We start from the raw sequence: 26,868 nt of genomic DNA on the forward strand, positions 1-26,868 counted from the left end.
ATCACTTATCTTGCCCAGATCTCATTTATGACAATTTATGCACTTAATTTCTATCATAAGAAAGTCTTCCAAAGGAGCACTCACACTGACAATGATAAAACCAGTGAAAGCCAATCATTTTCAGTGAGAGTTGGGGATTTCTGGTGAATGTAGGCTATGCAATGTCAGCGTTCCCTAGTGAAAATACCTGCACCAAAATGTATTTAAAATATGTTTATTTCATACTAAGTATACTACAAATCCATTAAAATATTTACTGACATATCGCTTGAGACTTACTGATATATTATAATTAAACATTATTTGGAGTACTTCTTTATTGCACAATGCAAATGTATTAATATTAAGCCTACAATGTGTTTTAATATCACTATTAGTGTCACGTTGTGGGTTCATGTCTTGTTCCTGTCTGTCTTGTGTTCCCCCCATTATTGTGTATTTGGTTTAGTCCCGTCTAGTTTTCCCGCTCCTCGTTTGTGTTCATGTTTACCACCTGTGTTAGTTAATTTACCCAGCTGTGTCTTGTTTCACTCATCCGTTCCCCTGTATTTAAACCCTGTGTTTTAGTTCAGTCCTTGTGAGTTCTTAATGTGGTAATGTTTGCTGTTGTGTGTTCCTAGTTTCCTTGTTCTGTGTACTGAGTACCGTATTCTGAGTTTTCCTTGGATCACCTGCTTGTTGGATTATTAAAGTGCTTGCGATTGGATTCACTCTCTGCTTCATTCCTGCCATATCGTAACAATTAGTAAGGATAGTATGATCTCTGTATAAAATCAGTCATTAAATGGAAGACATTTTTTAAAGTGTATCTAAAGCATACTTGCAACAGTTCCACAATCAAATATACTTCAGTATATCTTTAGTTGAACTTCAGCACTATTTCTGGAAAACTGCAGTACATTAAGTGCAAAATAAGCTTAATTAAGTCCAGTTTAGCAGACTTTAAGTATACAAATTTAGTATACTAAAAGCAAAATTGCAGGGTAATTATATTAAGTACATAAATATGTAAATGTATTTGTAGTATACTTAGCATAAAATAAATGTATTTCAAATACATTTTAGTATATTTATTTTTCACAAGGGTTTCCATGCTACTCAAAGTTTTACTTTATGCAAATTAGCAGTGATACATGAGCGGGATTCATTATGAAATGACTGTAGTGCTATTCACTTTTCCTATTCAGGTATTGAGGAATATTATTTTAGCCTTTAGTTACATACAATGATTATTTTTATTTCTCACGCATGATATTTTCGTTTATGGTTATTTTAACTCCTTATTTATGTAAAGCACTTTGAATTACCATTGTCTATGAAATGTGATAAATAAGCCTTGCCTTAGAAATAAAATTGAACTTGACTGTGACAAAGCAACTACTCAGCTCACGTAATCCATCCCATGTTACTGTGAGTAATTTCACTGTTCTCTATGATTCATCTCTACCCACATGCAGGGATTTAATAAAAACAGAATGTTAAAACAGAATTCTATCTAATTTTGTCTGGCAAAGCATCTCATGGGACCCACAGAGTGAAGCAAATATATATTATTCCTGTGACAAACACCAGATGTGGAGTGTGAAAACCTTACCAAAGGTCTAAATATAGCCTCCAGTTCACAAGCCATGCCTGCAGACATGGGCCCTGGTGGCTCGAAACTGCAAGAAAAGATGACACACACTTAGTAAATAAAAGCAAACACCTTGATAGTGACTTAGAATGTACATGTTTGTCTCATTGAAATCTCTTGCATATATACTCTCTGTTCAGTCCTCTGTCGGCTATTGTCTGTATGTATGTGTTTTTTCCCCATTGTCGTCTTCTAACGATTTCTTGCGTTTATCATTAAAGTCTAATAAAGTTGAATATATTCCTAGTTTGTGCATGTTGCTTACGACACATTGCAATTGTGTTAAGATCAGAACTATGCATTTTATTGTTGTTGCACATGTATCATTGTCTGTAATACTTTTCATTGTTAAAATTGAGATTTATGCATCATAACAAGCATGCATTTTGCCATAAAAATCACAGTTCATTAGTTGTTCACAGTTTGTTTTAATGGATTTGGAGTCATACATTTTAATTTTAAGAGTCAGAAGGGGAATTAAACATTAACCTGAACTTTAGCATCAAGTTTATTAAAACTTCCCATTTTAATTTTACTGTGAGATGTATAATTAAGAATCAAATCAGTGATTATCTGAAATTAGTGCAGATTCTCTAGTAAAGAGCAGATGGAATGTGTAAGCAACAGCGATGTAGTGAGACATTAGTCAATACTTTTACAAATAATTGGAATGGAATATCAAAAATGTATTGATAAGCATATTTTTCTATTAATCTATTAGTCTGCATTTACATTGTGCGTATCTATTTTGACATATGTATTGTATTTTTGTCCCGTGTGCATGTTATATATCTCAATTGCAATTTCAAGAGTAAATCCTGCATTTATGTGTAGATGTCACTTACAAAACTTTCAGTGTGTAATTGGCCATCGATCCTCTTAAAACAACACATTTATGAAATGGATAATAGCTATTTTGCCTCGAAAGCCTTTACAATCACTATGAATCTGTCACTCATCTCAGTTCACGATCTCACAACTTTCCATTAAAATCAATCAAGTCGTCAACATACACTGCATAATGATCTCTTACTTGGACTCTTCTTAGAATTTGACTAAATTAAACACCTTTGATTGGCAATTGCGTTCAAAAGATCAACAGACATGTCTGTGATTGGTTACATTTCTCGCTGCAAAACACATCGTAAATAGAAACCTTTGACGTTCTCCAGAGCGCAAACACAAATACACACTGGAGCATCTATTTTGCCTATATGATATTATTACAGTATCAACTGATGGTGCTTTTGCTTTCATTTGAGGGTGCTTATATTTAAATTTGACTGTGATATTTTTTACCCATATTTGTGTCAATGTGGCTCAAATTTGGCTTAATAATATTAGGCAAAATAAAACACACTCCCACAGTCTAACTCGGGCAGGGCTGGATGGCCATCGGGCATACCGGGAACTTTCCCGGTGGGCCGACGTGCTTTTTGGGCCGATACAGATCATTCTTTTAAAAAAAAAATGTTTTTGTCTAAACGGCCCATAATACTGGTACATCGGCGGCCCAATCATTTAGTTTTGCTTAATTGGCGGTGCTGGGATCTTTGTGCCGGTGTAATGCATTGGACAAAAAAAGTCAGCGTAGATTATTTTTTTAATTTTTTTAACAGATCGGCCCATGAAACACGTAGATCAGTGGCCCATTGGTTCTTTTCTTGATTGACACTGGGCTGGTCCAATCACATCTTTGAACTCCTCCCCCTTTGGGCTCTGAGCGAGCGTGCAGTGTCAGTGTGTATCTGTCAAAATAGTCAGAGATGGAGAAGAACGTCCTGGTTGCGTATGCAACCCACCGTTCCCTGAAGGAGGGAACGGAGGACGTAGTCGACGTCGACTAAAATGGGATCACGCTAGGGAGCCTATCATCTTCGATTACTATTGAACGAGCCAATGGAATTTGGCGTGCGTGATTTGCATCACACACTCCGCCCCCGCGGCGCGGGTATAAATACGGAAGTGGATGCACGCACTAGTTGCTTTTCGCTGAGGAGCCGAGAGTAACCCGTGGTCTGCGGTGGTGCAGCGGTAGTGGCAAGGGGACTACGTCCTCCGTTCCCTCCTTCAGGGAACGGTGGGCTGCATACGCAACCAGGACGTTACCTTTCAGTCGATAACGTCAGACGTAGTCGACGTCGACTGAAATGGGATCACCCTTTGAACACGCCACTAACGCTGCCACCTTCCAGTGCCTAAACCAAAGCCTCCTGATGCACCCGCAAATTTAAGGCGGGGAAGGACAGGGCTTCGGCCAGGGAAGTCACTGCTGTTCCTACAGGACCACTGGGAAAGCGTTCCCCGTACATTGGAAGGAAGGGACGCTGCGGAAGCCACATCCAACCCAGAGGGAGGTAACGTGGAGAATACACATATGAACTGGGCGGAAACCGGGCAGTCTAACATATGGAATGTCACTGGGGTGGCTCCAGCCTAAGAAGGGGGAGACACACCGGACAGTGACGGCAGAGAGACTCTGCCGAGGGAAGACACGGGCTCGCCGCAGGGAGCCGTATCGTGGAAGAATACACATATGGGGTCGCCGTAGGGACCGCAACATATGTACCCAGCCTAACACAGGTTCCACACTGCTTACGAGTGGTAGGCCTAACACCAGACGTTCCGCACGTACGACGTCGGAGGGGTGTGGAGGAACTCAACAGGGTTCAATTTTAAGGGAACTCAACTGGAGTAGAAAGGCACACGTATCCAGTCCATAGGAGGGGAATGGCGCAGCAAGCCGACACTTGAACCGGGCTCACGGTGAAACTGGCTTCATGAGAAGGGAGCCCACGGGAAGCAGCGGTTCAACTAGGTGTCGTCCAGCCCCCAACTCTAGAATCTGTTTAGCAAAGCATATCGTCAACGCCCAGGCGGAGCACTTTACACTCATCATAGAGGAGCTCAACACCTAAGTGGACATGTTGCATCTCGGATTTTTACCGAAATGAAGGCAAGCACTAAGTGCAACTTTGCATGGAAACAGCCTTCCCTCTCTGCTGAATTCCAACAGATATTTGTAGAGCTGGTCTGAGGTCTATGGCTTGCGTTCTGTACACGTCCAAGCGAACGGACAGAGAAGCCAGGGCTGGATCTGCCTCCTTCAGGGCAGCGCTTGCAGGCTCACCACCTGCTCCTATTACGGGAGAGGTAGGAACCTTGGGCACAATCCGAGCCGGGGTCTCAGCTTGTGAGAGTTAGCCGGCCCAGACTCCAGGCACAATACGTTGACCGAAAGCGAGCAAGTCCCTACCCTCTAGTAGAGACCACGCGAGCAGGAGAACTGATATAACAGAATTTTTAACTCACTGCCTGCAGTGGCTCAGGGGCGGTGTCTGCAGTGCAGTCGCACCAGGGACAAGGCCCAAGAGGATAAAGAGGGACGCAAGGATTTACAAGACCTTGCTCCTCAGGAACCTGACGATCAGAACGTGCTTCTTCACACTTCTGCAACACGATGAGCGTCGTTTAAACACCGAGGCAACATCATTTTGAGGGTGAAGGAAAACAGCCTACTGCAACCCATTTTGCAGGAGAGAGAGCACTGAAGTGATCGAAAGCTTTCAGGATCTCCTCTGGAGAGAAGACGCACTCAACGACTAAGTTCCACTTCTAAAGGCGTAAGCACGCTACCCATTTCTAGGGGGTGCTCGCAGAAGTGATGGTAACTATCACATGCCCTGTGATAGCCACCTGAACCTCCGCGTTCAGATGTAAGACCGCCCGGAATCTCCGGGGGAAGAATGCGGGTGCCCTCGTGCCCCGTCCCTGAAAAGGTTTTCAGGGGAAATCAGGAAGGCTGTCGATGGGAACCAGGTCTAGTTGGGCCAATAAGGGGCAACTATGAAGACCTGTTCCTCTCCTGACTTAGCACGTAGGTGCAAGCGACGGGCGCAAAAAGACATGAGCGTTGCTCAACACAACATGTGATGATCACTGGGCTTCAGGAGCATCTTCTGCTCAGCACTTGAGTGTGACAAGTTCACTGAGCTTCAGGAGCATTCCTGTTCAACACCTGAGTGTGATAAACTCACTGAGCTTCAGGAGCATTTCTGCTCAACACTTGAGTGCGAAGAACTTCACTGAGCACCAGGAGCATTTCCAATCAGCACTGCGTGTGACGAATTCACTGAGCTACAGGAGCATTTCTGCTCAACACCTGAGTGTGATGAACTCACTGAGCTACAGGAGCATTGTTGCTCAACACCTGAGTGCGATGAACTTCACTGAGTTTCAGGAGCAATTCTGCTCAACATGAAGTGTGATGATTTCACTGACTTGAGCAGGCGCAAGGCAACCATGAGTCGCAGTCACTTTTAGAAGGCTCACTGGGGTTAAACGCATTTCTCTTCTGAAATGCACCAGCGCTTGGCAGCGCCTGGAGCAGGCTGGGCGCCCCTTCCGCGGCCGGCTCCACGCCGGAACCTGGGTGAAGGCTGCTGCGATGGTCCGGCGGGAGCTGAGGCGGCTGCGGCCGGACGCCCTCGGCGACGAACAGGTGGAGGATCTGACCTCGGCGGGCGGGTGAAGGCAGCAGCGTCCCTCCGAGGCAGGATGTGCCGGATGGCCTCCGTCTGTTTCTGAGCTGTAGAGAACTGTTGGGCAAAGTTCTCTACAGCGTCACCGAATAACCCAACCTGGGAAATGGGAGAGTCCAGGAACCGAACCTTGTCCGCTTCTCTCATATCGGCCAGGTTGAGCCAGAGATGGCGCTCCTGGACCACAAGTGTGGACATCGGCGAAACCGACCGCGCGAGCAGCAACCTTCGCCGCCCGGAGGGCGAGGTCAGTTGCAGTGCGGAGCTCACCCATGAGCTCACGGTCCGAACTACCCTCGTGCATGTTCATGAGTCCCTGGGCCTGGTGGACCCGGAGCAACGCCATGGCATGCAAGGAGGAAGCGGCTTGCCCACAAGCTTTGTAAGCCTTGCCCGTAAGAGCGGACGAGAACTTACAGGCTTTAGAGGGGTGACGAGGATCACCTCTCCAGGAAGCGGCCGCCGTTGGGCATAACTGCATCGCAACGGCCCGCTCCACCGGAGGGATACCCTTCACCGCTCCCCCATCAAGGGTAGTGAGGGGGGAGGAGCTACTCAGGCGGTTTCTGGCAGAGAAAGGTGCCATCCATGCCCTCGTAAGCTCCTCATGCACTTCAGGAAAGAAAGGAACCGGGGCGGCGGACTGAGAACCCGTACGGCCCGCCCCGATATACCAATCATCCAACCGAGACGGCTCGGGACACGGTGGAGGGTTCCACACGACCCCTACCGCCTCGGCGGCCTTTTTCAGCATAGCTGACATTTCTGGATCTGGCTTGGGCAACACTAGTCTTCCGGAGGGAGGCAGTGCAGCCGAGTCGTCATCTCCAGAGTTCAGCTCCGCCTCCGATGCTGCGATTGACATTGTATCCCCTGGAGGGGCCCCAAATGACACGGCTGGCCTGTCCATTACAGAGGGACCAGCGGGATCAATGGGGAGCTCCACCGGTTGCGGTGTGAAAGAGGAGTGAGGGACCCACGGGCCTGGCCGGGCGGATTACCCCTCACTGTGATCCTCAGATCACCCAGCTTGGACGGCACCCCAGTCTTTCTCTGGGAAGGTAACCCAGAGGAAGAACAAGGGCGGGGCCCAGAGGTGGGGACTGCACCAACGCTTTTGACGAGGGCGAGTCTAGATCTCAACACCAAGATGGTCATGTTCCCGCAGTGAGAACATGACTCATCCACGAAAGCTGCCTCGGCATGCTGTAAGCCCAAACATGCGACACAACTTTCGTGACCGTCAGAGGGGGATAGTGCCAGACTGCACCCAGAAACGCACGTATGGAATGGCATCTTGAAAAAGACGCACTCACACCCGTGTTGCTCTTTAAGGAAATGGGACCGTCACCAGTGCCGGAGCACACAGGGAATGACCGCGGCAAACACTGAATAGTCTTTCAACCAACAGTGAAGCACTCACTTCTCACCCTCTAACCAACCGTCAACACACAAACAAACAACAGAAATTTGATGCTGTTAAAACAGCAGTTGAGAGCTGAGAAGCTCGCGATCACCGCTGCACCACGCTGTAGAACACCAACACTGGAGAGGTCTTCCCGTAAGAACACCGACACACTCGCTCGTTGAATACAACAGCACTCTTCAGAGACATCAAAGACGAACGGCTCTGAAGCGAAAGGCAACTAGTGCGTGCATCCACTTCCGTATTTATACCCGCGCCGCGGGGGCGGAGTGTGTGATGCAAATCACGCACGCCAAATTCCATTGGCTCGTTCAATAGTAATCGAAGATGATAGGCTTCCTAGCGTGATCCCATTTCAGTCGACGTCGACTACATCTGACGTTATCGACTGAAAGGGAAAAGCAAGGGATGTGCAGAGAAATAGAGTGAAAAAAAGAAACGGGCCCTTCGAGTGTCTGATGAGGATATTGAGGAGGATCAGGAGAGAATGAGTGAGTGTAGAGAACTGTGGTAAGCAGAACTATAGGCTACTTTCAGAACACTTAGGCTATGAGTGAGGAATCCATTACCCAGTTACGCATTATTTACACATCGGCATAGTTGACGATTACGCATTTTACTAGAATTGTAATGAGACGCGTTTGTAAACCATGTTTTCCGCCAAAATAAAAGATCATGTGCTTATCTCTTTCAAGCATAGAAATTAGTACAAAACTAATTATGAAAGTTGCTTTTATTTTTCAGTGCATTTGTTTTACAATATATGGCTATTACTGTCATGGAATTAATATTAGAACTATGATTATGTAGTAGTGTAATGCAGACAGCCACTATATCACAGCTAAAAGAGTTTTGAGTAGGGGTGGGCGATATAGCCTCAAAATTCTATCACGATATTTCAAGAATATTTGCGATAATGATATTTATGATGATATAGACATTTTTTTTTGTTGTTGTTGAAAATTTTCTTATTATGTTTATCTCGCCTAAATGTTTGCTCACTCATTGCGTTTTTACAATGTGGTAATTTTGTTGTTAAGAGTTTACACAACACAAGGAAGCTTGATTTCAATCTTTGAATTAAATGTTAAATGTGTGCAGGTCTAAAACCAGTATTCAGAAATACTACAGAAACATAATAAAGTAATCAAATGTAAAATAACACAGTCTTTTAGTTCTGTTTCCTGATTAAATTAAACACATAGGCTAATAATTCTCATTCATTACAATTAAAGCTATCTTTTGTTGTTTTGACGATAACATTAATGATAGACACATAGCCTATGGCTGCTGTCACTTTTACAGCTAGTGCACGGATCCATTGCTGTTTTCATTATACTGTCTGTCACACTGTCACATGCGTTTTATACATAACCGACTGTGTTTATGAGTAGCTATACTTATCAAGACCGGAAGTTTTACACAATTTTGCGTTTTTCCCCCCATTAAAGCGATATAATCCGCGAAAAATAACTTTAGTTTCTCGCGAGCTGTAGCCTACTCTATGTATGCACGCAGAGCAACTCTCTCAGAGAGTGCGCGAGTAGCTTACTGGATAGTTTAAAACCGCTTGAATGTTTAAACTGATAAGAGTTAAGAAGACTTGAAAATGATAAACTTTAGTTACGATGCACTGATGGCCCGATTGTGCAAGAGACCATTCAGTCATGTCCCGACTCCTAAACGCGCGCGAGAGAAGACGCGCGTCGGCAGCCCCGCTGAACACTCAAGCTGTTTGTGAAATTGCTAAATCGTCATCGGAGGCTGACAGACTGCTCTCGCGCTCAGACAGGTGTTGTTGTTGTGCGTGCTAGGGAACGTAAATGCGCCATACATCATCGCGTCGCTATATCATTGATATCGCGATATGACACTTTTTTATATAAAAATGTATACCGGTATTATCGTGGACGGTATGATATGGCACACCCCTAGTTTTGAGTTTTTCTTTGTTCAATTTGCACACTGATTATGGGTTGGAGCATATTCAGGGGCGTGAAAAGATCGGGTGTGTTTATGATTATATGTAGTGGGCCAGTCTGGGCCAAAATGCCCGGGCCGATTTTTAGTCCCAGTCCAGCCCTGTACTCGGAAATAATTTGGCCAAAAATTAAAATTCTGTCATCATTTACTCACTCTCATATCATTCGAAACCTGTAGGTATTTCCTTTTTTCTGTGGAACACAAAATAAATTATTTTGAAGTCCAAAAAACATTATATCCGATTGAAAAAAAAAAGAGAGAAATTTTTTCTGTTCCACGTAAAAAGTGATCAGTTGACTTAACTAAATAAACTTCATGATTAATTGAAAAAAAAAATGAGGACAGAATTTTCTTTTCAAGACAAACAAAGAGAGTTAATGCCAGTACAACATGCCAAACTGCTCTGGCTTTAAAAAAACATCCCTTCTATCAAAATGAGACTGATGAGTAAACCCTCAAATGTAAGATGCTTATGTGATGTGCTAAAAGAGCAGCCTACCTGACTGACACATGATCTTTAAGATTCTGTGACACTCCCAACAGCTTACAGTAATTAGTCATGTATGTGACATTCGTGAGAGTGACTTTCTTCTTATAGACCTTCCCAACATCGCAATCCTGCAAATACAGTTCAGAAACATGCAATTTATTCATTTTTACAGTTCTTCTCATTTAAATATATATAGATGTAAAATTAATGTATTAAGTTCTGTACTTTAGAGGCACGTTTTTGAGGTCTCAGATGATGGCTGTGTCTAAGTTAAGTGAGCTCAAACGCAAAAGTTTAGAAATATATTTTCCTCCCATATCATATTTTTTCCCATATAATTTGAATTGACAGCAAAAGCAAACTGCATATTTATATACAATATGATAAATATTTCCCTCAGCATTATCATCTACCTTGAATAGAAATTCTTTGTTGCCCTAATTGCAATGCATTATGGTATTGTATTATTAGTGAAGAATATGCAAATAATTATTTTATCAGGCATACGACTTCAGTTTCTATAATTTGCCACATTCTGTTCATTGGACCTTTAATTCCCAACAATGATGTCTAGGTAGGCAGCTCACTAAGTTTTGAACATGGCTATTATGATGAAAAAGTCTGCATTCGGTACCTTAAACAGAATAATCTCTGGTTTGCTGATGAATGGTGGTCCTTTTGATTCTCTACCCTTTAAAGTCTTTTTTGCCTCCTTTGAAAGCAAACCCTTGTTCATGTCAGTCTTCATGGTGGTGTAAGATGTTTTAAGATGAATGTTTTCATCTGATGTGGCCTAAGGGGACAGATATGGCAAAAAACAATGATTTTGTGGCTGTAAATGAAAGAATGACATTTATTCTATTGTAGTGTTATAAAAGCAGCATTGAGGAAAGAGTAAATTAAAAAATAAGGTAGTAATACTAGGGGACAGTTGAATATAATCATAGCCATAATAGAGTATGTCCATTGTGTGATGATATAGACTGTGTTTCCCAAAACCATTGAGACTATTGGTGCCAATGGTCTCAATAATCTACTTAGGCTTGCGATGCTTTCGGGAAACACAGTACTGGTCAACGAAACAGCTTACACTTTGGATTAAATCAAATCTCTGAATATTGGGATAGATGATATTCCTGCACTAAAAAACAACAAACATTAGTCTTAAATATCCAATAAGTAAATAAGTTACAAAGAAAATGAACACAAAGAAGTTGTTAAAAACACGAGATGCAGGTCAGTGGATTGCAAAAATGTAAATGTGTTTTGTAAAAGTTTTTCATTTTTTGACTTTATTGGGCCGTTTTTAGTCATGCAAAAGACTCAAGCATGATGGTCAAACACGTCGATCTAGCATAGAAAAGCAATGGAAAGCAGCATAAAGGAATGAAAAAACGTGCTCTGTGTGAAGTGTCACATGCATATGTATTTTATTGAAATTGTTACCATATCATCTTTGTGTTTGTGTTCCCAAAGGCCGGTGAACTCAGGCTGGGCCAGGCTCATCTCTCTTTTATCTTCATCCTCCATTTCTACACACTCTCCCGACTTCAGCTCTGCAGAGTCTGAAGAGGAACTGACATCACTGTTGCTGTCACTGAACGACCTGACGCGAGATGCTCTGGGACTTGGCATTACATGCTTTTCCTATATTAAACACAAGTGGAAAAAGTGGTTCCTAGTGTTGCTTCCATCAACATCTTTGATTTCTTTGATAACATTATTCTCTCAACAGACATATACATCGATAGTCTGACGTTATCATTTATTTGCTTTTTGTGTACTGTGGAGTGGGTTAAAACTGTTTTTAATGGCAGGCTAGCAGATACCGTTGACTCACGCTAGCCTAGCACCGGCGAACTATGAAACTGGAAGGACTGGATGAAAGTTTTTGAAAACTGTCTCCACTGATAAATAACACCCAGGCTAACTTGGAAATGAGGTCCGATGTCCAAAATCCTGAACCGCCCCTTTAATACAAACAGCCGCTAGTCCTTCTACCTTTATTTTCCTTTTTCTATCTAGAGAAGCTTATCCTGAGGAAACTAGCTCGATAACAATATCCTTTTATTGCAATCATTATAATCACAAGCTGTATTTACCACCCCAATAATGCATTATTATTGTTACATGATATTTATTTTGTGGCCTCAGACGAGTCTGGTTCAAGTTTCAAGGTTTTATCTCCAACACCTCACCACACAGTTCCCTGTGTCTGATCAAAGAGATTAAAGGAAATGTATTGATTTCATTCTAGATTGCTTGTTCATTAGGGCCAAATCACATTGTATCACTGAAACAATCTTTGAAACATGCTTTGAAACTATCTATATTGTGAAAAGCACTGTACAAATAAATGTAAATTGAATTGAATTAAAATATAGTGATACCTCATGATAAGATCCTTTTAATATATTGCAGAAACATGTTGGTTTATCATGGCATGCCCTCTACTTCTGCAGACAAACTTGCATCATTCATAAGCTTACTTTACTTTCTCTTTGTGGAGCGCAGAACATACAATCGTTTCATTCATTTTTTTACTGATAAACATACAGTATATAGTGAGTGTCACGCTGAGCAATCACTTGTACCTCTCTCCTTGTATGTGCAGATAGAGGCCGTATGTTCTGCAGAAGTCTCTCATCACGTTTTTTCTCGTGGCTCAGAGTCGGTACAGGAGATTTTCTACGCTTCTCCTTCACGCTCCTTTCCGAGAGCAATTTAGCCACAATCTCCATTCGCCCCATTCTCCGTGTATCTTCAAATTCCCTTCAATGAACAAGACAGAAGATATATAAATCAGCTGTCCTCAAACCTTTTAAAGATTCGCATCAAATGTTTATGGGAAATTCTCACGCATGTTTCTTCCTGAAGCGCTCCTGCACTCTCAGTCGGTGGATGTGTTCAATGCTGTTCAATCCTTTGGCCTCCAGTGACTCTTTCAGGTTTTGCTCTTGCTCTCTCTGTTTCTGTTCATAGGCTTTCTGTTGTAGTTTTCTAGCACACATAGTTCCCTAAGTACATGGAGAGATGATCTATCAATGCTTATGCAGACGCAAACACTCACCCAGCAATACTGCTCCAGTGCTGCTACGGTGACACACACCGTTAGCCGCATTTCCATTACCCTTCAAATTGCGCAAATTGAAATTGTGAAATGAAAATACGCCCAATTTCACAAGAAACTCCCATGTATCGCAAAAAAGTTTTTACGCTTGCATGAAGTGGTTTTTCAGGCAATTCGAAAAGAAATATTTTGCAAAACTGGTGTACATTAAAGTCGATCCTTCTTTAAAGAACACGCGATATGTTCGGACAGAAGATGAGACAGAGTTCTTTATTAAACTCATAAAAGATGGTATCACGGGATTACTGGATTTTAAACAACAACGAAATGCCACAATTTCTCAAGATCTTGAAGCAGAAGGAGGGAGAAACACTCATTTCTGCCGCTCACAGTATAAGGCTCTTTCCTTGCCTTCAATGCTTGGAAAACACACCTACGTCTCCTTCCATTAATATTAGCGACTTTAAGCAACAGCTGCTGATGGAATGGCAACAGCAGCCGGAAGTAAACAGTTAAATGCCGTAGTTAAAGAAAGCAAAAATCCCTAAACAACAGTGAAGAGTACGGCGTAGGGGATAATTTAATCATTTGACAAAATACAAATAAGGAAAGTGATTTTAAAAAGCAGGAGAGGGTTGCTTTGGGCATTTAATGATATACATAAACAATTACAATGTTACATACCATAAAACATAAGATTAACCTTCTTAATCTTTCATGTAGTAGCGACTACGGCAAAACAGCTGTTCTCCCGTAGTAGACGGTTACAGTAGAACGGCGTGAAGTAGCAGTTAAAGTCGCGCATGCGCAATAGAACGCCAGAACGCTGTTCCACCAGAGGCTGTTGCTTAAAGTCCCTAATAATGGCCAGTGCAGTAGCTGAGATGCACGTAAACTTGCTAACATCCGTTGCCATGATTTTTGGAATGAGATCGCAAGAGCAAAAAAATACGTTTTACTCGGATAACATCGGTTAATAGAAACTCCGTCATTTTGCAATAGTTTTTTTTATTGACATTTAGAAAATACTGCAAAACTTTGTTTCCGCAACCAAGCTCCTGTCTCTATAGTTGCTGTGATGGATTTTTAAATTAATCAAAACTAACATTTATTTTCCTTGAAGGAATAACATTCACATGATTTTGAAACCTAAATGTTTCCAACACTTTGGTCAAAGTCAGTCAGTCAGTGAATCATCTCCGAATATAACAAAAGGGGAAATGAAACTTGACAGATGTTTAAATATATAAACCGATGACTTTGAGAAACAAAGTGAAGTAAATCAAGAAATTGCATCTACCTAGTAACATAAGGGTTTGCTGGATTATACAAATGAGGAACCACTCATGCAGGAAAATTATGTAATGAATCATGTCACCTTTGCCATGCTCCTATTCTATAAAACTGTTGACCTCTTTTTGTTGGCGGGATTCTCTCTGAAATTTGTCTGAGATCCTCCGTCCGTGATTAAAGCATATTCAAAGGCATTGTCTGGATTGTCTAGTTATTGTTGCGCACCAGGTTAGTCGAACACTAGAGAGCTTATTCCCAAGTGATAGTGTTCAAAAATGAATGAGGCGTCGTTCGACTCAGTGTGAGACTCAGGTTGGGTTAGATGCGCTCAGGTAACTGTAATTCTTATAACTATAAAACTAACGCGGTCAACTAAGGGGAAGTCACCTGAGGATAATATTTTGCAGGTGTCAGGGTCACTTGGTTAAACTTAAGTCAGGTGCGTAAGGGAAAATCTCCCATATTGGTGCCATAAGCTTCTCCTTACGGGTGGTGAGCCTACAAAGACGTGGCCACATTTTGTTTGTTTGAGCTGAGCCTGACTAGCCCTCATGAAGCATTACACACATATTACGATTTATTCATACTGCACAATTTTAGTTCCCTTTCGTTGTCACTCCGAGTTACGTCGGATGACGACGAATGGGGTTTCGCTTAGAACACCTATCGACTTCGAGTATTACAAAACGAGCCAATGGCAAAGAAATGCCATGGGTCTGCGGAATTTGCATAGCGTATCTCCGCCTTACCTCGTGGGTATAAAAGGAGGACGCCGGCAACATGCAGATATGTTTTCGCTTTGGAGCCAAGAGTATTTCTTCACTCCACAGTCATCTCTGACTTCGCTCTACGAGACGAGCTTCTTTCTCTTCTCGGTGTTGGTGTGACGGCGATCTGCAGCGAGCTCACAGTGCCTGCTGATCTGTGCAGTGATCTGCCAGTGTGTGTGTGTGTGTCTCCCTGTGTGCTTCAACATCGCAGAGTTTTTTTCTCCTCTCATAAAAGAGCTCGCACGCGGCACGTCTTTTTAAAGACGGCTCGCCCGTGCATTTCTGGTTGCAGCGGACTGGTATCGGACTCTGATGGGCACGAGCACTGTCTAGTGTGTTTGGGCTTTGATCATGCTTGAACAGCGCTCGTGGGTGACTCATGTACTCGCTGGGAACGTGATCATCGCGTCATATATAGGTCGAGACTCGGTGAACTCGCAAGAGTGAGAGTCCCCTCATCCATCCCCCGATCTTCGGCTGGTGGCCAGGGTGACCTGAGGGTTACGGTCTGGATCAAGGCGCCGACTATGTGTCCGCGACCCCAGCCCCCCTCTTCAATGACGGTGCCCGCTAGTGAACTGCTGATTCCCGCGAGTCTAACCTCTGGTGGCCCGCGTGGTTCAGTTGAAGCTACAGAGGAAGATGCCATGTCTGTTGTAGCATCACTAGGTGGGTTTGAGTCTTCTGGAAGTGAGGGCTCGTCACAGCTGCCACCTTCTGGTGTGCATACGGCTGTGCCTGAGTCTGATCCGGAGATGACGGCCATGCTTTCCTGGGACGATGGTTTTTGAGTAAGGCCGCCGACCCTCATCCACGGCAAACCCCAATACCTCTCTTCCCGGACGTGCATGATGAGATCTCGAAGTCCTAGAAGACCCCCTCGTCTTCTCGGGACCGCTCGCTGATCTCATCCACCTTTCCTCCCTTCGATGGGGCCGCTGCCCATGGGTACACTGGGGTCCCCCCGGCTGAACGCTCTGTTGCGATGCTATGTGTCCTCAGAGTGCTTCTTCTCGGCGCGATCCTAAGCACCCACCCGTGGCCTGTAGTTTTTTCGTCTACGCTTGTGGCGAGATCCTATAGCGCCACGGGACTGGCAGCCGCCTCACTGCATGCTATGGTCATTCTGCTGGTCCTCCTGACACAGATGCTCATGGACCTGCACAAGGGCGGGACTAACCCAAGGCTCTTCACTGAGCTGCGCACCGCCACTGACCTTGCTCTCTGAGCGACGAAAGTGGCCGTACGCTCCCTGGGTCAGGTGATGCTCACCATTCTGTGGCTGAACCTGTCTGATGTGCTGGATGTCGCGCGGACCCGTCTGTCCGACATTCCCATATCCCAGGTCGGCCTCTTCGGCGGTGCGGTTGAGGGCTTGCCCAACAGCTCTCAGCCGCCCATGAGCAGACTGACGTTGATTCTGTCCCGGCGGCCGCGCCGTCCGCTCAGATCTCCCGGTCTGCCCACCGCCGAAGGCGCCCTCCCGCGGCTCCCACCCCGCCCGTTCACGGGCCGGCTCTGGGGGCCGCGGGCGGACGCCACAGCCCTCTCCAGCCCCGCCCCCCGCTACACGCCGGGTTAAGCGGCGCTCTTGAGACGGGCTCCTCGGGGATGGAGCAGACTGACGTTGATTCTGTCCGGACGGCCCCGCTGTCCGCTCAGATCCCTCGGTCTGCCCACCGCCGAGGGCGCCCCCCCGCGGCGCCCACCCCGCCCGTTCACCCGGGTCGGCTCTGGAGGCCGCGTCGGACGCCACAGTCCTCTCCAGCCCTGCCCCCCGTTACACGCCGGGTTAAGCAGCGCTCTTGAGATGGGCTCCTCAGAGATGGGACTCAGTTCTTTCCAGGAGTTGGTAGCAGGACCACTCCTTTCCCCGGGGGAGGGCCGGGGAAGAATCCTTATTCTCCAAAGAACTGACTCTCCCGTCTTTGAGCACAGAGAGTTCTCGGACATCACAGAGCGCCGCCCACATGCCGTGCTCTCCTCGTCCCCCTCTGTCCCAGAGGTGGTTGACACGGCGTGCCGTCCACGGACCGCTTCGCCCCTGTCCCCCTCTGTCGCCAGACCCCTGGCAGAGCAGGCCCCCGCGGGACGACCAGCCTGGTCCTCCCCTGGCCCCCTCTGCCAGGGCGCGGTTGCTAACTGTGCCCCCACATCGGGCCGCTATGCCGTCCACGTCTGGGCCAGTTACTCCGCTTCGCTGCCCCTCCGGTGGGACGCCTGTGGTTCGCATGATCCCGCTGGTTAAGTTCCAGGGAGCCTGGTTAGAGCTTCCCCCTCTGTCCCGCTGGGTCGCGAGGACCATCAGGCTCGGCTATGCGATTCAGTTCGCACGGTCTCCTCCCCGCTTGGGGAGTCCGCTCCACTTTGGTCGGTGGCTATGCCCCCATCATGAGAGCAGAGATTGCCACCCTGCTGGCGAAGGGTGCAATCGAGACTGTCCCTCCAGCCGAGATGAGGTCCGGCTTCTACAGCCCCTACTTCATTGTCCCCAAGAAAACCGGTGGGTTAACCCTTCACAGAATGCCGTTCAAGATGCTCACCGCCAAACGCGTTTTCGAATGCATACGGCCCAAGGATTGGTTTGCAGCGATCGACCTGAAGGACGCCTACTTTCATGTCTCCATTCTTCCTTGAGACAGACCGTTCCTTCGGTTTGCTTTAGAGGGGCAGGCATCCAGTACGCGGTTCTCCCTTTCGGGCTAGCCCTGTCTCCTCGCATCTTCACGAAGGTCGTCGAGGCTGCCCTTGTTCCCCTTTGGGAACACGGGGTTCGCATCCTGAGTTATATCGACGACTGGCTGATCATAGCTCACTCTCGAGATCAGGTTTGCGAACACAGGGACCTAGTGCTTCGGCGCCTAGCTCGTCTGGGCCTTCGGGGCAACTGGGAGAATATCAAACTTTGCCCCGTGCAGAGGATCTCTTTTCTCGGTGTGGATATCGACTCGGTCGCCATGTCCGCGCAGCTTACGAGCGAGCGCGCGCAGTCACTGCTGACTTGCCTAAGACAGTTCGAGGGCAAGAGTGCTGTTCCACTGAAACTTTTCAGAGGCTCCTGGGGCATATAGCTTCTGCAGGCGCGGCAACGCCGCTCGGATTGCTTCATATGAGACCGCTTCAGCTTTGGCTTCGCAACCGAGTCCCGAAGTGGGCATGGCAACACGGCACCCTCCGAGTAACAGTTACTCCGACCTGCCGTCAGACCTTCACCCCGTGGTCGAACCTCAGTTTTCTACGGGCCGGAGTGCCCCTGGAACGAGCCTCGCGGCATGTTGTTGTAACGACAGATGCCTCCTCCACGGGCTGGGGTGCCATGTGCAATGGACGTGCTGCCGCGGGCTCCTGGACAGGACCCCGTCGCCTCAGGCATGTCAATTGCCTCGAGTTGCTGGCCGTATGTCTTGCTTTGCGCCGCTTCCGGGCCGTACTCAAGAACCAACACGTACTAGTCCGCTCAGACAATACCGCCACTGTAGCGTACATCAACCATCAAGGTGGTCTACGCTCCCGCCGTATGTCGCAACTCGCTCGCCACCTCCTCATATGGAGTCAGAAGCATCTGAGGTCGCTTCATGCCATTTATATCCCCGGAGCCCTGAACTGTGCAGCCGACGAGCTCTCACGGCTTCAGCCACTCCCTGGAGAATGGCGACTCCATCCCCAGTCGGTCCAGCTGATTTGGGACCAGTTCGGGGATGCACAGATAGATCTGTTTGCCTCCCACGACTCGACCCATTGCGGCCAGTTTTATTCCCTCACCGATGGCACGCTCGGCACGGATGCTCTGGCGCACAGCTGGCCGCAGGGCCGCAAGTATGCGTTTCCCCCAGTGAGCCTTCTTGCGCAGACCTTGCGCAAGGTCAGGGAGGACGAGGAGCAGGTCATTCTGGTCGCGCCGTACTGGCCCGCCCGGACCTGGTTCTCCGAACTAGTACTCCTCGCGACAGCACCTCCCTGGCCGATCCCTCTGAGGAAGAACCTTCTTCCTCAGGGACGGGGCACCCTATGGCACCCTCGTCCCGATCTCTGGAACCTCCACGTATGGCTCCTCGATGGGACGAGGCAGGATTGAGTACCCTACCACCGGCGGTGGTGGCTACCATCACTTACGCCAGGCTGCGTCCACGAGACACGTCTATGCGTTGAAGTGGAACCTCTTCGTCAGCTGGTGCTCTTCTCACCGAGAAGACCCCCGGAGATACTCGATCAGCGTTGTGCTTTCCTTCCTTCAACAGTGGCTGGAGCGAAGGCTGTCTCCCTCCACCCTGAAGGTCTATGTTGCCGCTATTGCCGCACACCATTACCTCATCGAAGGTAAGTCGTTGGGGAAGCACCACCTGGTCATCAGGTTCCTGAGAGGAGCGAGGAGACTAAATCCGCCTCGCCCTCCTCTTGTTCCCTCTTGGGACCTCTCAGTGGTTCTAACTGCCCTGAAGAGTGCTCCATTTGAGCCCCTGCAATCAGTCGAGCTTAAATTCCTGTCTATGAAGACAGCGCTCCTGGTTGCACTGGCCTCCATCAAGAGGGTAGGGGACCTGCACGCATTCTCCGTTGACGAAGCGTTCCTGCAATTCGGGCCGGCTTACTCTCACGTGATCCTGAGACCCCAGCCTGGATATGTGCCCAAGGTTCCTACCACTCCCTTCCGGGACCAGGTGGTGAACCTGCAAGCGCTGCCCCTGGAGGAGGCAGACCCAGCCTTGCACTGCTCTGTCCAGTACGCACCCTCCGCGCCTATGTAGACAGGACGCAGTGTTTCAGGACCTCAGACCAGCTCTTGTCTGTTATGGTGGGAAGCTGAAGGGGAAAGGCTCTCTCCAAGCAAAGGTTGTCTCACTGGATAGTGGACGCCATTGCCTTGGCATACCAGCAGCAAGGTCGACCGTGCCCCCTTGGTGTGACTGCCCACTCCACCCGGAGTGTGGCGTCCTCTTGGGCTCTAGCGCATGGCGCCTCGCTAACAGACATCTGAAGAGCTGCAGGCTGGGCGACACCTAACACATTCGCCAGATTCTACAATCTCCGAGTGGAGCCAGTGTCCTCTCATGTACTCGCTTCAACCAGCTAGTACTGGATCCGCTCAGGTATCCTCTTCGCTTTCTCGCCATTCCACTCCACGGACTGGATACGTGCGATATTTTCCTCAGGTGAGCTTCTCCGAAAGCCCTGAGTTCCTCCAGCACTCCTGACGTTGGCGTAAGTGTCTATTGCCTGCGCGTCGGCTAAGTGCCTCCCGTGTGCATGGTCCCTCCTCTGTACCTTGGTATTCCTGGGCTAGATAGGAGTCCTTCGTCCGTGCCAATCTCACGACAAGGATCTCAGATTTACGCAGGGCACTGGAAGACAGCCGAGAGGGTGGCCTGATTAGACTGGTAACAACATTCGTCGTCATCCGACGTAACTCGGAGTGACAACGAAAGGGATCGTCTCGGTTACGTATGTAAACCTCGTTCCCTGAGTAGGGAACGGAGACGTTACGTCTTCCTGCCACTTTCCGCTGTACCGCGGGGATCGCCTGAGCTCAGTCTTGGCCCCTCAGCGAAGAAACATATCTGCATGTTGCCGGCGTCCTCCTTTTATACCCACGAGGTAAGGCGGAGATACGCTATGCAAATTCCGCAGACCCATGGCATTTCTTTGCCATTGGCTCGTTTTGTAATACTCGAAGTCGATAGGTGTTCTAAGCGAAACCCCATTCGTCGTCATCCGATGTAACTCGTTTCAGAGACACGTCACAACTCCCAACTCATCTCATAACCCTTACGACTGATTGGCTGTACCTGACTGGCAGCGAAACTGTCTTTAAGTGTCATCACTGCGGTCTGCCTCTTCTTTATGAGCTCCTTCCTCCTCTCTTTAGCCTCAGCCTCTTTCTGTTTCATCCTACAACACAAGAGCACTTACAATAACTTTTATACTATCTACTTTTAAATACACTTTATTAGACTGACCACTTTATAATCCAACAGGTGAAACTCGAAAAATTTGAATATCATGCAAAAGCTAGTTTATTTCAGTAATTCAACTTAAGAGGTGAAACTAATATATTATATAGACTCATTACAGGCAAAGTGAGATATTTCAAGCCTTTATTTGTTATAATTTTGATTATTATGGCTTACAGCTATGAAAACCTTTTCACAATATTCTAATTTTGAATTTGAGGTTTTCATAGCTGTAAGCCATAACCATCAAAATTATAACAAATAAAGGCTTGAACTATCTCACTTTGCCAGTAATGAGTCTATAAATTAGTTTCACCTTTTAAGTTGAATTACACGAGTTTCCTCTGTATACAAAATGTGCATGTACGTGTCCCACCTCTGTAGAGTCTGTTTGAGGTAGACGGCTGCTTTGAGACGGCTAGCAAGAGCAGGTTCCTGTTGTTTCCTGAGCACTTCTGCCTGCTCTTGTAAAACCTTGTCACGTTCACTGTCACAGGAGATTATACAAATAACACTGTTGTCTGTTGATTATACAAAAATTTAAACAAACATTATCAAGTGGTGCTTGCCGACTTACAACTCGCCGCCATGATGCCGGGGTCTGCAGCTATACTATAGGGTTTCTAGGCCATTCTCTCTGCTAGTTATAGGTTAAAGACTCTTTACTTTGTTTTTTAAATCATTTTGAGTCGATAAGCCCATTTTTACTTAAATTGTTCTTTTGGCAAGGAAAATACTAAATAGATTCTAGATTCAACTAAATTTAAAATATGTTCAAATGTGTTGCATTTCCTCCTTTGAAAATCTATGTGATTTTTTCATTTTACAATCCATCATGTGATAATTCAGCAATAAGTCTAATTGTGATATGATTTAGACTGTCAAAGGTGCATGCGATTACTGAGAAACAATGTTAATATTTGAAATCGATACCCAAACAAACACCCCCCTCTTTTAATTGCTCCGCCCCCAATAGAAGAAAAACTACGCAACACAACCAACCGCAAAAAGCTAGTGCAAATATGGAGGAATCAGCTGTGATTCAACAAAAGCATATCTTGCTTCTTTACAACATAGCAAATACCAATGTTACTCATGTATCGAGCAAAAACACAGCAAGACCTTCAGACTGCTGCTCTCTAAAGTCTCTCCAGCGCTGGAAAGCTGTTCCGATATTAACGTGGCTCCTAACACTAATCATATCCCTTCTTTATCCAATTATATTCATTGCTCTTTGATAATATCTCAGCCATCAGTCACTCTCTCTCCTCCAACGTCTCGATCGGACACGCCCCCTATTGCTGATTGGCTACAAGAGTGTTTTGGTGCTCTATCGATCGGACCAATCCAATTAGTTTTTTTCTAATATTTACATAGCCAGGACTATGTGCAAAACAGTTTTTGTTCAGCACACACACAGAACAGACATCTAAGCAGAGATGTCAAATCCAGGTTCAGAAAGTAAAATTCCTCCTCAGTATTTTGTCCCAATCACCTGGATTTGCTAATTAGCACAGTTTTTCAGCTAGGAGACAGAACTAATTAGTGAAATCAGCTGGCTGAGTTAATGGGTGGAATAAACATAATGGCAGGACTTTTACTTTCTGACCCCTGGAATTGACACCTCTGCATCTAAGGGTATGTACACACTTGTAGTTCAATTTGCTTGGTTCATTTACTCCGGGCAAAAAAGAAGAAGAAACGTTTAGTCTTCTTGGTCTGCTTAGTGTTCACATTGGCATTTTTAACACCGAACTAAAAGGCATAGGGATATGTTCACAACCTGATTGGTTGGCTTTTATTCTGTATATTTCAAGACAGAATTTACCGAACATCCACGCTGTATGTGCATAGTCTACATATGATGGCATTTTGACCAGCTGAAAACTCGTGAAGAGCTTATAAAATGTGTAAAGGAGTAAAAACAGCGACAGGAATCCCTCCGCCACACACACGACTATCATGGGAAAAAACATTCTGTCCTTTTTAGGGTCGCATCTTGTGACATCACGTCCTGTTTTTGGTTCTTTTACATGTCTTTGGTCAATGCTGCGTTCATATATCAGATCGAGACTCATATTTTCAGCGTTCGGTCTGCTTGTTTGGTGGCACCAGGGTTCAGATGGCAATGTTCACACTTAATTAAATGAACCACACTAACAGAGCACTCGTACCAGAGTTCATTTCAATCCTACCAAACATGCCAAGTGTGAACACACCCTAACAAATACTCACAAAATTGTATGTTTGGATGTTGATTTCGATTTTCAACAGCATTTCTCAGAAAGCGCTTACTCCACCTTTAAATGTCTCAGGTTACATGTCTTGCATTAAACTGCAAACTGGAGTGGATGTGATAAAAGCATTGTGCAATTGTGTGACACATTTCACATTAAACTCTTACATTTTGTCATGTTGTGCTTTGTGTCTAAGTTGTTTGATAACGCTCTTCTCTCGCTGGAGTCTGAGCTTTTGTTTCTTCTCGTCCTGAGATTGGACGTTCTTCTCCTCCAGCTCAAGATCCTGACGCAGAGCCAAGAAGTGACCCAGTTCCACCTCCACCTGACACAGCTCCAGCCTGAAAATAAGACAATTACACTCTACATCCCCAACAACAACATATTAAAGGCTTTCTGTTAGGCAACCATGGTTTGTGGATTAAATCATAATGTGCAAAACTGGATTTTTCTTGATTGAATGAAATAAGAGAGTTTGATGAACTACGGTAAAGATACACAACTCAAGACTTCCTCCCCAATCCATCCAGACCAGAAACTAAGATAAAACTGCAACAAAAAAAAAACTTTTTTAAAAAAATTAAGTTTGTCCCGCAATTCAATCAGTCGATTCTGTACCTTCATAACAAAACATGTTTTTAAATGTTATTTGAGAGCAAAATTAAATGATCCACATCGTAAACCTTAGTTTGAGATTCACTAGTGTAGAGTGTGACCCTTTAAACACCCCTTTATGACCTTTCATGTAGTGTGTAATAAAGCTGTTTGTGAATGTAAAAGGTCTGCAAAGTTTTCAAGATCAAAGTGCACTACGAGTTATTTTCTCCTAAAAGAAATAATCGGTTCTGAACTGCCTGAAGCGAGTCGGCAGCAATCCCAGTCTCACTTCCTGTTACAAATATGTAGGGTTGTTTCAAATTTGCATAATGTGGACTGTGGCCTTCATTGGCTGATCACCAACAACACCAAATTTGACCCTCAAACTCTGAGTTTTGTTCGTGTTGTTCATGTTGAGAAGAAGCTGTTTTCTGTTGCCAAAGCAAATCCACTTTGATGCACTTCATAAGGATGAGACTCACGCTGGAACTGATACGTTACTGTTCGTATCACTATATATCCAGTGCTGAAGAACATCCAGAGCTGAAATTCAGTTATGCTAATGACCGTTTCATTTCCGACACACGCTATAAACGGTCGACCCACCAATCACAATCTGATTTTTGGGCAATCTGACCAATCAGAGCAGGGCAGCTCTCAGAAAGTATGGGTTTAGTGGAACCGAATCTTCGAACAAAGAGACTGTATATTGTGAGAAAATAAGTGTTTTTTGATCTAGGGATGCATGTAAACCTATTGTAGACCTCCAAAACAAGGACCATTTAAAATAGCATAATAAAAAGGCGCTTTAAGATAATTTTTAAACAGTTTAGAAATTACAGAATAAACAGGTGAATTTCCTCCATTTCTTTTTTCATTGATGAGCAAAAAAAACACTATATTTCCAGAAGTTTAAAGCCGGTTAAATATCACAATAAAAACAAATATCAAGACAAGAATGCACGTTACAGTATCAAGACAGGGAGAATAAATACAATAAAATCAACAAGTATTAAGTGTAACATTATTGTAGATATGAAACTCACTCATGCTCTTTGAGGATCATGGCTAAATGATCCCCCAGATCCTCCTCCACCTGCAGCTCGGCACACACACGCTTGTGTTGAGCTCGAAGCCGGAGCACCGCCACGCTGCACACGATAAAGACACTTATTTCTCTTCTTCAGGGAACTTCGTTTTCAAAAAAAGTTTTTTACCTGTTCTCAGCTTGTTTCTCTCTTTCTATATCCGACTCAATCTGCTCTCTGTTTTTCTCCAGCTCACTCACATGAAGGTCAAATGCTTTTAGTTCCTCCCTTGAAGAAAATACATTTTGTACAAACTCAGATTTCCAAAAACGTTTGTGTGTTATTCAGAAGCTAAAAATCTTCATTTAACAAGTCAATGAAAATGCTGTATTTTGTAACAAGAAAATAATACATTTCCCATTATAGAGAATGTTAATGATTAAACTGTGAAGATCCCTTACAGACGCCAGCTCACACTGCGCCGACAGACAGCAACACACACTTCATTTGTGGGATCAGTGTGTCTCCTGTCGGAGTCTGACGGAGCTTGTTTGCTCAGATTGAACATGCTGAATCAGATTTAGATTGTCTGAGTGATGTAATCTGTTGCCGCTGGTGTGCGTCTGTCGTGTGGATTGAATTTAGGTCACAATTTAAACCAATCAACACACTCACAAGAGGGCAAAATCATGTCGCATCATACCGGACTGAATGAAAATGCACAGTTATAGTCTTTTATAATTGATATTAGGTTAGGGGTTCGACTTTATGCTTAATTTGATATTTGGCTCATGCGTTTTTGCACAGCCCAACTTATGATTTCAAAATCTCATATGAATTCTTAAAACTTATCATGAAACTGGGTTGAAAAAATCCACATACTTGAACAAAAAAATAATATAATAAGCATTTCTTGTTTTTTTATTGTTATGTTTTTTAAGGACAATATCTAAACATCCTTAAAACAATACATAGAATCTAATTTTCTCACCCCATTTGTGAATATTTTTCCTTTTCAGTGAATTCTGTGCTTAAAACAAAAACAAAAAAGTATTTCCCAGTGGAGTAAAAAAAACATTTACCTTTAAACCTAGTATCTTAAAAATGTTGCTGATGTATCTTCATTATGGCAGTCATGGCCTAATGGTAACAGAGTTGGACTGGTGACCCAAAGGTTGCTGGTTCGATTCCAGTACCGGCAGGAATATGACTGAGGTGTCCTTGAGCAAGGCACCTAACCCCCAATCGCTCCCCGGGCGCCACTCAAGGCTGCCCGCTGCTCCAGGTGTGTGTATCCACGTTTGCAGTGTGTCTGTGTTCACTACTCACTACTCTGCTCCTAATGTGTGTGCACTTACTTGGATGGGTTAAATGCAGAGGTCAAATTCCAAGAATGGGTTACCATACTTGGCCGTCACTTTCACTTTTCACTTTCACTTTCATTTTTCAGATGTTTAGATAGATCTTGACTTCAAAATACTGTCCATTTTTGCACTGTGCTTTCTTCCTTATAGCACTACTCAGAGAATCAGTAGTACCAGTATCAGTAAAAAAAATGTAGGCCTACTACAAAGTTGTACTACATATTTATATCCATGGAAACCTATAGCACTGCAGCATAGATGATGAATCCCTGTGCAAGTGCTGCTGTCGGCAGTCACATGACTGGCAAACTGTTTAGATTAGACGTAATTAATATGTTTGCACACCATATCGGATCTGCACCAATCACATGCAGTCAGCATTTTTGATTTGTGAGCTGTTTGCATCCCTGAATTTGAAAAAAAAAAAAAAATCTCCTTCTCATTTCTGTAATACATCACTAAAAACAGCAAACAAAGTACAGCAAACA

At 45.0% G+C, this 26,868-nt stretch overlaps 1 protein-coding gene across 1 annotated transcript in view; it reads right to left on the reverse strand.

Annotated features, from left to right (window-relative positions):
• cfap74 (cilia and flagella associated protein 74) overlaps positions 1–26,868 on the reverse strand; it is a 99,460-nt gene that overhangs the window by 61,754 nt on the left and 10,838 nt on the right. Inside the window, exons 5-15 of the mRNA XM_077230293.1 lie at positions 25,206–25,304; positions 25,035–25,139; positions 23,559–23,732; positions 21,531–21,641; positions 20,990–21,092; positions 12,933–13,090; positions 12,668–12,845; positions 11,520–11,720; positions 10,708–10,866; positions 10,083–10,201; positions 1,595–1,661 (exon numbers count right to left, since the gene is read on the reverse strand). Of these exons, the coding sequence (XP_077086408.1) occupies positions 1,595–1,661; positions 10,083–10,201; positions 10,708–10,866; positions 11,520–11,720; positions 12,668–12,845; positions 12,933–13,090; positions 20,990–21,092; positions 21,531–21,641; positions 23,559–23,732; positions 25,035–25,139; positions 25,206–25,304 (1,474 nt within the window). The remainder of the gene's footprint in view (positions 1–1,594; positions 1,662–10,082; positions 10,202–10,707; positions 10,867–11,519; positions 11,721–12,667; positions 12,846–12,932; positions 13,091–20,989; positions 21,093–21,530; positions 21,642–23,558; positions 23,733–25,034; positions 25,140–25,205; positions 25,305–26,868) is intronic.

Source organism: Siphateles boraxobius, unplaced genomic scaffold (genome assembly GCF_051911475.1).
Source record: "Siphateles boraxobius isolate OS27281-9 unplaced genomic scaffold, OSU_SipBor_1 141, whole genome shotgun sequence".
Lineage (NCBI taxonomy): Eukaryota > Metazoa > Chordata > Actinopteri > Cypriniformes > Leuciscidae > Siphateles > Siphateles boraxobius.